At 40.8% G+C, this 12615-nt stretch overlaps 1 protein-coding gene and 1 long non-coding RNA gene across 8 annotated transcripts in view; one reads left to right on the top strand and one right to left on the bottom strand.

Annotated features, from left to right (window-relative positions):
• Nucleotides 1–10581, top strand: part of ptdss2 (phosphatidylserine synthase 2) — a 93914-nt gene extending 83333 nt beyond the window's left edge. The window contains exons 12-14 of one of the 7 annotated variants that reach the window (XM_078548926.1): nt 5736–7933; nt 8110–8901; nt 9034–10581. In XM_078548926.1, coding sequence (XP_078405052.1) covers nt 5736–5877 — 142 coding nt within the window. In that variant the 3' untranslated portion in view covers nt 5878–7933; nt 8110–8901; nt 9034–10581. Of the gene's footprint in view, nt 1–5735; nt 8902–9033 lie in introns of all 7 variants that reach the window. The other 6 variants (XM_078548923.1, XM_078548921.1, XM_078548922.1 and 3 more) reach the window with 6 other exon arrangements.
• Nucleotides 8841–9199, bottom strand: LOC144684743 (uncharacterized). Its single transcript, XR_013577558.1, has 3 exons — nt 9089–9199; nt 9001–9044; nt 8841–8956 (listed from the first exon to the last, which is right to left on the bottom strand). It is a non-coding gene; the product is annotated as an uncharacterized LOC144684743 (long non-coding RNA).
• Nucleotides 10582–12615: the final 2034 nt, after the last annotated feature.

Genomic DNA, 12615 nt, shown 5'->3' with positions numbered 1-12615 from the left:
CTTCGGTGCATGGAAAACACTTGCAATTTAAAAGCTGACGACCTGCACCATTGTTGCTGATTGTTTGCCGTCTTGCATGTGACCATGGTATCATGCCTTGTTTACTGTGCAACCTGGGCTTAGCACCATTTGATTGATTCTTTTCCCCCTGTTTATAGTGGGATGTGCACATTCAGTCAGGTAGGTAGTGCGACCTTTCTTACTTCAGCTCCTTCCCCCTTCACTTCATCTCTCCCTCGCCCTCTCCAAACTTCATTTTCTATACTGCCACTGGAGAAAAGTTGCACAGAAATATATTTATTGAGCTGTTGTCTGTGAAGCTTTAGCTCAGTCTCCATTAATTCCCATCTGTTGTGTTGTAAATGTAATAGTGCATGCCTGCCGTTATTTTTCATTTCCATCATAAGCGTAGGGACTGGTCTTTTCCAATACTTAAATTTTAGATGTGAACTTTAGAATTTTGGACCCAAGTCTGTTTCTCTCTTGACTGTTCGGGGGCCTTTAGTACACTCCCAGAAATGTGATTGCTCCTTTTTTGTTTTTAAGTTCTACCCATATGGCTTCATTTGAGGATCCTTCTAAAATGTCATCCCTCCTTACTGCTGTAATTGATTCCTTGATCAATATTGCGATACCCCCTCCTGTTTTACCTCCTTCCCTTTCTCGCCTGAAGACCCTATACCCTCGAATATTGAGCTGCCAAACCTGCCCCTCTCTCAACCATGTCTCTGTGACAGCAATGACATCATACTTACATGTGTTAATTTGTGCCTCAACTCATCTGTCTCATTTGTCAGACTCCTTGCATTAAAATAAATACCATCCAACCTTCCCAAACTCCCTTGTGCCTTAACTGGTCTCTAAGTTCTATGCCTTCCAGACTCACTTGCTCTCTTTTCTAATTTTGGCCATGCATCTCCCCCTGCTGAACCTCCTCTCAGGATCCCATCCCCCTGCCAAGTTAGTTTAAACCCTCCCCAACAGCACTAGCAAACCTCCCCGCAAGGATATTGGCCCCATTCCGGTTCAGGTGCAGCCCGTCCACCTTGTACAGGTCCCACCGCCCCCAGAAACGGCCCCAATGTCCCAGAAATCTAAAGCCCTCCCTCCTGCACCATCCCTCCAGTCACGCATTCATCTGGACTAACCTCCTAGTTCTATACTCACTAGCGCATGGCACCAGAAGTAATCCAGAGATTACTACCTTTGAGGCCCTGTTTTTTAATCTTCCTAGCTCCCTAAATTCTGCTTGCAGGACTTCATCCCTCTTTCTACCATTGTCGTTGGTACCAATATGTACCACGATCTGTGTCTGTTCGCCCTCCCCCTTTAGAATGCCCTGTAGCCGTTTAGTGACATCCTTGACCCTGGCACCAGGGAGGCAACATACCATCCTGGAGTCATGTCTGCAGCCGCAGAAATGCCCGCCTGTCCCCCTTACTGTCGCGTCTCCTAACACTATTGCTCTTCCTCTTTTTTTTCCCCCACTGTGTAGCTGAGCCACTCAGTGCCATGAGCGTGGCTGCACTCCCCAGAGGAACCGTGACTCTCACCGTTTTCCAACAAAGAGAAACGGTTCTCGAACGAGATGCACCCTGGGGTTTTCCTGACTACCTACTTGACACCTTTCTTCTGACTGATGGCCACCCATTCCTCCTCTGTCTGCACTTCCATAAGCTGTGGGGTGACCACATCTAAAAACGTGCTATCTATGAAACACTCAGCCTCGTGGGTGCAACTCAGTGCCTACAGCTGCCTCTCAAGCTCCGAAACTCATAGCTCATGGAGCTGCAGCTGGTGGAACTTCCTGCACAGATGGCCAGTCAGAGCGCAAGGAGCATCTAGGACTTCCCACATGTTGCAGGTGGTACATAACACGGGACTGAGCTGCCCTGCCCTGCCATGCCTCTAGTTGAAAAAAAACCCCTTACTTTAAGTTAAACACAGTAAAAAAAAATGTTAAATTATTTATGTACTTTAAATAAAAACTAGAACCCTTACCTTTCCTTAGCTTAATCTATTTTAAACTGGAGAAAAACACTTACCCACCACTCACCAATCAGCTCTCACCGTTGTGCTAACGTCACTTTTTGAAGCTTCCCCCACACTCGCGCTGGTTCTGATCTCTCCGCCGCGCTCTCGCGCTATCTTGTGATGTCACTCTTTTTTGAAAAATGTACTTAATTCATAAAATATCTGAAAGAACATTACAAAACATTTCTAATTGGCCATCACAAAAAGTGCAATCATATTCAACTTTTCCACATGGATCACAAGGTGCTTCAATACAATCAGTGAATATTTACAGTCATATCAATATGGTCGTTACAGACAGTGAGACAGTGCATTGGTATTGACATACATCATGTTGCACTCTCAGGTGCTTCAATACAATTATAACACATTTAGTATTCACTATATACATTTATTGAGAGTCATACAGCCTGAGGGATCTACACAATTCCCAGCCCCTCAGCAGAAAGGTCTTAGGTGGGCACTCTTGTTATTTTCAACAAGAACTGACTGCAGGACACTCTTCCCAGATTGCTTCACTGCACATATAGTGGTAAATTTGCCTTCTGCTTGAGCTTTTTTATTCCTCTCTTTTCTCTTCCCCTCCCGCCGGCTCCGCCAATAGTTAAGCAGACTGTTAGCTATTTTGGAAGTGTTGCTCCATTCACAACAGTTTGAAATGGTGGTTATTGTAGAAGAAACTTCAGTATGTGAAATTGCTTGAAAATATATTCAAACTTTTTGTATGTAATAGTGTAGCAAATAATTGTGCATGAAATTAGACTTCACAGGTTTTAGAATGGTAAGTCTGCACTTTGTGATGTATATAGCCTTTCCCGGTCTACATAGAATTGTGAGGAAAGTAGTTTATTACTGTACTTTATGCAGCTGCTTTACAGAGGATCATTGATTTTTGGAATTTTTACTTATGGTCAACAAGTTGGGTCTATTCTGACAACTTTTTTAAAATCTGCAAATACCCGTCAAGCCAATTACCTTCCTAGAAAGAAAGATCTCAGGAGAACTGTCATGATGAGGGTGACTTGAGTTTTGCATTGACGGTGTTTTTTGTGCTTTACAAATTTTCTACATTCACAGTTTTTCTTTGCTCTCCAATACCAGGGTATTTGTTGCATTGTTAAAGTAAGTGACAGTAAGTTGTAGTTAAATGCTGCTGTAAAGCAATACTGACTGAGGTAAATATACTGCACAGTCATCACTACAGATATCAAATTTTCTGATGCCAAACTATTTTGAACAAGGAAAGCCAGTCATCTACTTGGAGTCAGAAGCAACAAATAAACTGTTAGCCTGAGGTTGTGTACACTTAACAAATAGACTTTGTGACCTCAAAAGAAGTGTTCCTCTTTAGCAGCAGAATAGCACATTGTATATAACATGGCATAACCCTCTAATGCTTATGCAATATCACTGAGATCACCATAAGAATGCCACACAGGACTCGCTAATATGAAAATAAATTTTAGTTGGAACTAGCCAACGTAAGCTCTTAATTCTTGCACGACGACAGCTGCGGCTGTAATTTGAAAATTCTTCTGAGAAGGAGCATCAAGGCAGGTACAGACCACGCAAGCATAATCCAAAGAGGCCATTCAGCTTGTCAAGCTTCCAGGGCCCACGTGTAATCATGATGGACTCTTCTGTGGGGGGAGAGAAAAGTTGGATATGAATACTCTCAACTCCCCATTGAAAAATGGAAGAATAAAACTCTCTCTACTACCTCCCTTAAACGCCATCTCCCTGCAAAGGGATTATTGTAGACTGTTACAGGGCACAGTCTAGAAATAAAAACCTGGTGCCAGTAAAAGGACTGTGAAAGCTGTTGGATTGTTGGAAAAAGCCAACTGACACTCATTAATATCCTTCTGGAGATGAAACCTGTCTCCGGCCTGAGGCCCATATGTAACTCCAGCCTCTCACTGACATTGATTCTTAACCGTCCTCTGAAGTAGCTTTGAAGGCACTCAGTCGTATCAAAACCACTACCATCAGCAGACAACAAGGGATGGAAAATAAATGCCTGCCTTGCCCTGTCCTTAGCATTTTTTTAAAAATTCAATACCTCCATCACCCCATGTAATGGCCACTTCCATTCTGCTTCATCCAGCTCCTTTTTAATCTCAAATTGGTTTGGACCATGAACACTTTTAATGACTAAATCACAACAGGAACCATGTACATGAGGGAGAAAATAAGAGGATATGTGAAGAGCATTAAATGAAGTAAGATGGAAGAAGGCTTGTTTGGAACAGTCACAGTTGTGTGGATTTGTTGGCCTGTTTCTTTGTTGTATAACTCTATGTAATCTTGTTAGCATTCACTCTTGTTGGAAGGAGGTGGGAAAGCTCCATTCAAGGGAAACACTGCCATTAATGCTGCTCCGCTGGCACTGCTTTTCATTTCCATATCCACAAGAGATTGTGGTTCCTTGCAATCACCCTTACTCTCCTCTTCCTCCAGCTTGGATGTTTAACAGTTGGCAATCAGTACTATCTCAGGGCCTGTTGACATGAATATGATTGAATTGGGGCAATTGGTTTTAACTTCTCTGAGAGAGCACTCCCCTTTCAGATAACTTGCCAACAGCCCAACTGAAATAGTCAAATTTCAGTCAATTGTGTTTAATTCCGAACTCTAGTTCCGAATCAAACATGGAATGTTGTAATATCCAAAAAATTCTACAGCATATCATCTTTCCATGTTCTGCATTTGTTGCTGACTTTATGCTGTTATTGCTAGTGTCAAATTTGTTCTGTATCATTGAAAACGAATATAATGCATTTAAATTGCCTCCAGCAATTCCCATTTGAATAGCTAGTCAAACAGTGGAGTAGCTTTGAGAGTTCCGGGGCAGCAACTAGAGCTGAATAGTGTCAAATAAATCTTGTTCCAAAAAAGTAAATATTATGAAGTTGAGTGCATTATTATACATGGTTTTGCCACAGGGGAGTGTAATGAAGGTTCACCAGAATGATTTCTGGGATAATGGGATTGTCCTATGAGGAGAGATTGAGGAAACTGGGCCTGTATTCTGAGTTTAGAGGAATGAGAGATGATCTCGTTGAGGCATAAAACTCTCTGAGCTTGGCAGGGTGGATGCAGGAAGGATGAGAACGGCTGGGAGGTTTTGAACCAGGGAACACAGTCTCAGAATAAGAGGTGGGCCAGTTAGGACTGAGATGAGGAAGAATTTCTTCACTCAGAGGGTGGTGAATCTTTGGAATTCTTTACCTCAGAGGGCTGTGGAGCATGATCAAGACAGAGATCAATAGATTTCTAGATATTGAAGATATCAAGGAATGTGGGAATAGGAATAGTGCAGGAAAATGTCATTGAAGTAGAAGATCAGCTATGATCTTGTTGAATGGCGAAGCAGGCTTGAGGAGCCGAATGGCCTACTTCTCTGTTCCTATGTTTGAAGGACACTAAAGCATCTCCACTGCAGGTGAACCCTACCAGCATGACTGTGACATTTTGCATACCTTGGTGGTACTGGAATTATCATAAATTAGCCATTTTAACTTGTGAAAACTTATGGGATTTCAAGTTTCTGTGGTAATCCGTAATTAAAGTTGTTAGAGTTGCAGCCTGATCATTCTAGAAGAGCTGGACTGGAAAAAGTTGAAACTCTTGTGTGTGATGTGACATTTTTGATTATGATTGCCTATGTGGTAGTATTGACACAGATTTGTTTCTAACAGGAATATCACGCTGCGATGGAAGGAAACAAGACTGCAAAAGCAGGAGAATATGAGTGAAAAGAAAAAAGTGGGCAATGGAAGTGCAAGTCTCTTTGTAAAAAGCAAACATAACAGCAATGATGTCCGACAAAGAAAATGTTGAACGTTACGAAGTGAAAAGACTGACTACTGTGCACCGATAAACTAGTCAATGATTTGAGCATCAACTGCATTACAAGTGCCCTGTTTCTCCATTGGGCGTCACCAGTGCTACTTCAGTTTTTGACTGAAGTATGTATTCGAAAGGAATCTTAATTAAATTCACTGGGTGTTTAGTTTATGTATAAACTTTGCAGCACTAACAAAACTATCATAATTTCATGAAACTAAATCATACCAATGTACAACCCTTTGGATCAATATTTCTGACACCCTTTGCCAACTTATGGTTGTACAGATTGGTTCTAAACACCCATAGGTTCAACTAAACTCTCAAATCACATGCTAACATGGATTACAAACTAATTACTAACTTGGTCATCTCCTGCCAAGGACTTAACTTTTTCCTTTATGGGAATTTTGAAGTGGCCAGCGTTGTTGGTTCTAGGAGACCATTCAGGCTTCCATGCCTGATTAGAAATCTAAAAGTGCAGAAAAAGTTGTTGTATTACCACTCTACACTAGCCCGCTTTAGTGTGCTTAGCAACTTGCGTAATACTGAACGTTGCTGGTTACATCTAGTGGTAGCATTGCACTGAAACACCAACCTTGTATTTTTGTTACAGGCATCCAGCCTTGAATCCATAAGTGTCCAGTTATGCATTTGGATACCTGGCTGCATTAGCACTGCTGGCCAGTGTTTTGTTAGAAAAGTTCTTCCTTATAACGCACAATACATTGAGAATTTTGGCAGATTTTTTTTAAATTTGAAAAAATTTTTGCTTCATGAAATTACGATATTCAAACCCTTCAGCAATAGTGATCTTGGTTTTAAACTCTTAAAGCCATATATAACTGTCATTTTCATCCAGGAATAGGAATCACTGTTTTTATACTTGGGGTTAATTTATAAAATAATAGTATTACTTGAATTTTTTTTTTCCTTGTATGCTTCATTATGCCATTTTTTAAGCTGGTAAATTTGTCTCTGAATATTGGGTACAAGGTAGGGTGAGTTTAGTTCTTCGAACAAAGCAATAAAATGTACAGTGCTAAATGTTGAGATTTGAATAATTATATCGTAACTAATATGCTGTCCTGTGTTCAAAATATTAAGATTGCTGTGTTTTGTTGATAAATTATGTAAATTATACTTGGTATTATAAGCTAAGATGCCTTGTAAGGGTAGAAGGATATGGCATAATGAAGTCTGGGACATGTTCACTTTAGAGCAGTGCTCTGTGCGCAAGAGATTGTGACCTCTACTGCACCTAGGCTGCTGGTGTTTTATAGCCATGGTGGGTCCAATCAGTTCTGACTTAAAAGTCAAACTAGGTGCCCAAATTTCATAAGGGATACCAAGATAATCACTCCAGAGAGCAATAGGAATTGGTATTGTTTTCATGAAACACTGAATCCTATTAAGACTGCAACACTCAGATCAGTTTGCCACATATGAGCACTTTGTGTAAAAATAATATCAAAGTATTGGTTGGCTAAATTTATTTATTCCCCCAAATAAAGATGGTCCTGATAGAGAGAGTAAGACTTTCTTGTTGGAAGGTAGCCCTCTCCCTTGAATCTGTTATCTCTGTTCCCCCACCTGTAAAATAAGCCTGTGCCTGAGGTAATGATGGAAACTCTTTACTTTCCAGCCATGGGACAGGCAATCCTGTTCCTGAATTATTGTCAACACCACCATAATGTAAGATGAACCTTCCCTTTAGCTAGCTTACTCTGTCTTGATGCAAAGTGAACTGCTCCTGACGATGGTCACAGCAATTCTCCCTCAGTCTCTCTCCCCCATCAACCCCGCAATAAAGTCTCAGTAAAACTGCACTGCACTTCAGGTAGAAATACTGCTGTAAAGATAGCCTGTCTGAGGTGTTGTTCACCTCACCATGCTGTAAAGTTAACCTGTCCCTGAGGTATTGTACACCTCATCCTGCTGTAAAGTTAGCCTGTCCCTGAGGTATTGTACACCTCATCCTGCTGTAAAGTTAGCCTGTCCCTGAGGTATTGTATACCTCACTATGCTGTATAGTTAGCCTGTCCCTGAGGTATTGTATATCTCTCTATGCTGTATAGTTAGCCTGTCCCTGAGGTATTGTACACCTCATCCTGCTGTAAAGTTAGTCTGTCCCTGGGGTACTGTACACCTTATCCTGCTGTAAAGTTAGCCTGTCCCTAAGGTATTGTATACCTCATCCTGCTGTAAAGTTAGCCTGTCCCTGAGGTATTGTACACCTCATCCTGCTGTAAAGTTAGCCTGTCCCTGAGGTATTGTACACCTCATCCTGCTGTAAAGTTAGCCTGTCCCTAAGGTATTGTATACCTCATCCTGCTGTAAAGTTAGCCTGTCCCTGAGGTATTGTACACCTCATCCTGCTGTAAAGTTAGCCTGTCCCTAAGGTATTGTATACCTCATCCTGCTGTAAAGTTAGCCTGTCCCTGAGGTATTGTACACCTCATCCTGCTGTAAAGTTAGCCTGTCCCTGAGGTATTGTATACCTCACTATGCTGTATAGTTAGCCTGTCCCTGAGGTATTGTATATCTCTCTATGCTGTATAGTTAGCCTGTCCCTGAGGTATTGTACACCTCATCCTGCTGTAAAGTTAGTCTGTCCCTGGGGTACTGTACACCTTATCCTGCTGTAAAGTTAATCTGTCCTTGGGGTATTGTACACCTCACCATACTGTAAAGTTAGCCTGTTCCTGAGCTGTTGTACACCTCACCATGCTGTAAAGTTAGTCTGTCCCCAAGGTATTGTACACCTCATCCTGCTGTAAAGTTAGCCTGTCCCTAAGGTATTGTATACCTCATCCTGCTGTAAAGTTAGCCTGTCCCTGAGGTATTGTACACCTCATCCTGCTGTAAAGTTAGCCTGTCCCTGAGGTATTGTATACCTCACTATGCTGTATAGTTAGCCTGTCCCTGAGGTATTGTATATCTCTCTATGCTGTATAGTTAGCCTGTCCCTGAGGTATTGTACACCTCATCCTGCTGTAAAGTTAGTCTGTCCCTGGGGTACTGTACACCTTATCCTGCTGTAAAGTTAATCTGTCCTTGGGGTATTGTACACCTCATCATACTGTAAAGTTAGCCTGTTCCTGAGCTGTTGTACACCTCACCATGCTGTAAAGTTAGTCTGTCCCCAAGGTATTGTACACCTCATCCTGCTGTAAAGTTAGCCTGTCCCCGAGGTATTGTACACCTCATCCTGCTGTAAAGTTAGCCTGTCTCTGGGGTGTTGTACACCTTGCCCTGCTGTAAAGTTAGCCTGTCCCTGAGGTGTTGTATACCTCACCATGCTGTAAAGTTAGCCTGTCCCTGAGGCTATTTTGCGCTTACTGTCATTGGAATGATGTGCTAGTAAAATCTGAATGTAACCAACATCAGTTCCCAATTCTCTCAGGAAATCCACTTGTTTTTATTCTAACCTTTTGTGACTGTATTTTCATATGTTGAATTGTTAGTGTCCTTGCATTGACTACATGCAGATTTTAGTTAACTTGATTTGCGTTTACATTAATTCTGAGCACTGAACATTTCTTACTGGAAAATCTCTTGGATTTCAATTAATTAATAGCAGTTAACAAACTAAGTTTGAGAAATTTGCAAGTCCTCCTTCATAGTAATAAGTAAACTATAAATCTGATTTCTAGTGCCAAGTGTTCTTTGTGGCCCTCAAAGAGCTGGTGGGTTTCTTGAATCTGGGAATTTATGGAAACCGTTTTTATTGGGGGGCTGGTTAGAAATATTTGGGACCATTCTTTCAGACATATGGTGGTAGAATGCTTGGAGATTATTGAAGTTGAGGGAGTTGAATAGGATGAAATAGATGTTGAACCCTTTGAGGCTTAGACATACCCAGTTTTGAACTTGTCTTGCTTTTGAGGATAAAAATTCATTCCAGAAGAGAAATGTTTAGATTAGTGTTCAAAGCCAAACACCATTGGATTTCCTGTTAGCCTAATCAAAATTAAGAATGCAACCAGAATGCATTCTTGAGAGATAAGAGACCTGTGTCCTGGAATCACTGATTGCCATTAGATAACAAATACTTACTCCAACACATGGGCATATTGGAATTATGGGTATTGGGTGAATGAAACACCCAGTGCAGCACCTGCACGCGCTCTCCATTATGAGCCTCTGGAACACTTCTGTCCTCAGTAATCACCAAATGAATGCAATTATGTACATTGATGTAAAAATGCTGTTGACTTCAAAAGATTAACAACCTGCTCTGCTGAGACATATTAGTGAGTAAAGCAATACTGAACACACTGTGCATTACAGGGGATTCAATCATGCCAGGGGCTGGACAAAGTGCCTAGATGTAGTCACTATCACTCTTCTATTGGCACTTATGACATACTTTCAATACTGGTAACAGTACTTGTGCACATCACTACATCTTAACGATTTACTAAACTTCACAATATTTGACTGCTTTGATTTGTATTCAACACTAACTATGTTTTAAAAGATTTTATTTGAGGTACAAAATGAATCGTAGTCCCTGTTTTATTCTCATTATTTGTACAAAACTGTCAAATCCTTATTACCAGTATATAACCTTTTGTAATGTGGATAGTTTTATGATTTATTTTTGCATAGTGATGCTCATCTCTCGACCAGGCATGTTTCTGAGGAATTGATTGTGGCAATATGTTCTCAATAAACTGGAAGATTTAAGATTGATGTTGCTTCCATTCCAGCTAATGAAACAAATAGATTTTGAAAAATTTACTACTCTACTGACTTAATTTTTCTGTTTCTTGCAAATGTTTTATTCTGTTGACGACTTTGCAGACCGCATGTGTGTGTGTATTAGTATTGGCTATACTGCACAGTCTTAATACCAGCTGGACTTGTACAATGTATGTATGTTAGACTTGGAAATACTATATAGCCCTATATATGTGTAGGAGTTCATATTGACTGTATTACAAAACCCTATTGAATGTTGCTGGTGGTTATAAACCCTAATATATGTACGTTAACATGTACTGTAGAGTTCCCAGTATGTGTATGCATTGTTGTTGGCAGCTGTACTGTAAAGCCCAAGTGTGTGACTCAGCGGTAGCGCACTGCCCTCTGAATCATGGATTGTGGTATCAAGCACTACCTCTAGAGATTTCAATACATAATCTAGGCTGGCACTTATGTGCAGTACTGAAGAAGGACTGCACTATCAAAGGTGCAATCTTTCAGATGAGATATTAAACTGAGGCCCATCTACCCTCTCAGGCGGATGTAAAGGTTCCCATGGCACCATTTGCAGAAGAGCAAGGGGCTTTTCCCAGAATTCTGGTCAACATTTATCCCCTAACCAATGTCTAAAATATGATCTGGTAATTATTTAATTGCTGTTCGTGGGAGCTTGTGTGAAAATTGGCTGTAGAGTTTCCAACATTACATCAGTAACTGCGGTGAAAAAAACTTAATTGGCTGTTACATGCTTGGGACACCCTGAGGTCGTTGTAAGTTTTATTTAAATGCATACAAGTCTTTTTGTATGTTATGTAAAATCCGTAATGTAAAATCCCATTTTTTGTTAGTTTGTAATGTAAAATCTTGTTTTAATCAAGGCATATTGTCTTATTTTTGAAGATTAGAAACGGCTGTTTCCAAGGATGAGACATCGCCAAAACCTTGATCTGGAATTGAGTTACATGCTGGCTATTCCATTATTGAATGATATGGGTATTTGTTTCGTCATTGGTTGGCTAGATTAAAGCTTTGGAGTGTGACTAGCTTGTTATGAGACTGGGATCATCCACTTTGAACCAGTATGGAATCAAAAGCCTATTCATGTTGCAATGGCAGAGGGAAAGATGAATTATATTGTGTCAACTGAAGACGTATGAAATTATGTGCAATGGATTAATTGATAAGATAGCTCCTTTTTTCTGTTAGCTAGGTTTGTCAAACACTCCAGCCAACTGAACAAGTACATTCTCATCTGCAAAAAAGTGCTGATAGTGGCATTAAGGTAAGAACGCAGAGTGTGATAATAGCAGAACAAGGGTAAGTACTGCTTGAAAGAACAACATGGAATAAGTAACATGGCCCTTTTGGGGGTGGGGATAAAGGATAGAAAATGGGATAAAGGAATAAAACAATGGATAAAAATAAAAAAATAAGTGGATGAAAAATAAAAATGAATTTTGAAAAAAGGGTGGGGATAGAGGGGAGAATTCATGGTCTGAAGTTGTTGAACTCGATGTTAAGTCCGGAAGGCTGTAAAGTGCCTAATCGGAAGTTGAGGTGCTGTTTCTCCAGTTTGCATGGACTTCACTAGAACATTGCAGCAGGCCAAAGATAGATATGTGGGCATGAGAGCAGGATGGAGTGTTGAAATGGCAAGCGACAGGAAGGTCTGGGTCATGCTTGTGGGCAGACCAGAGGTGTTTAGCAAAGCAGTCACTGGTCTGCGTTTGGTCTGCTTTCTTACATTAATGCCACTATCAGCACTTTTTTTTCTTAGCCCCTTACCACTACCATTAAGACTCCCTTTGTCCTTTTCCTGACATGTTTGTCAATCTCTCCTTTGTCCCCACCTATCGCTGGCCTTCTATCCAGCTTCACCTCCACCCCCCTAAGACAGTATAAACTTCATCACATTTTTACTTCTCCCCAGCTCTGAAGAAGGGTCATACGGACTAGAATTGTTAACTCTGTTTCTCTCTTCACAGATGCTGCTGGACCTGCTGAGTTTTTCCAGCATTTTCT

Source organism: Cetorhinus maximus, chromosome 9 (genome assembly GCF_964194155.1).
Source record: "Cetorhinus maximus chromosome 9, sCetMax3.hap1.1, whole genome shotgun sequence".
NCBI classification, from domain to species: Eukaryota; Metazoa; Chordata; class Chondrichthyes; order Lamniformes; family Cetorhinidae; genus Cetorhinus; species Cetorhinus maximus.
This window is presented reverse-complemented; position numbering and strand designations above follow the sequence as displayed.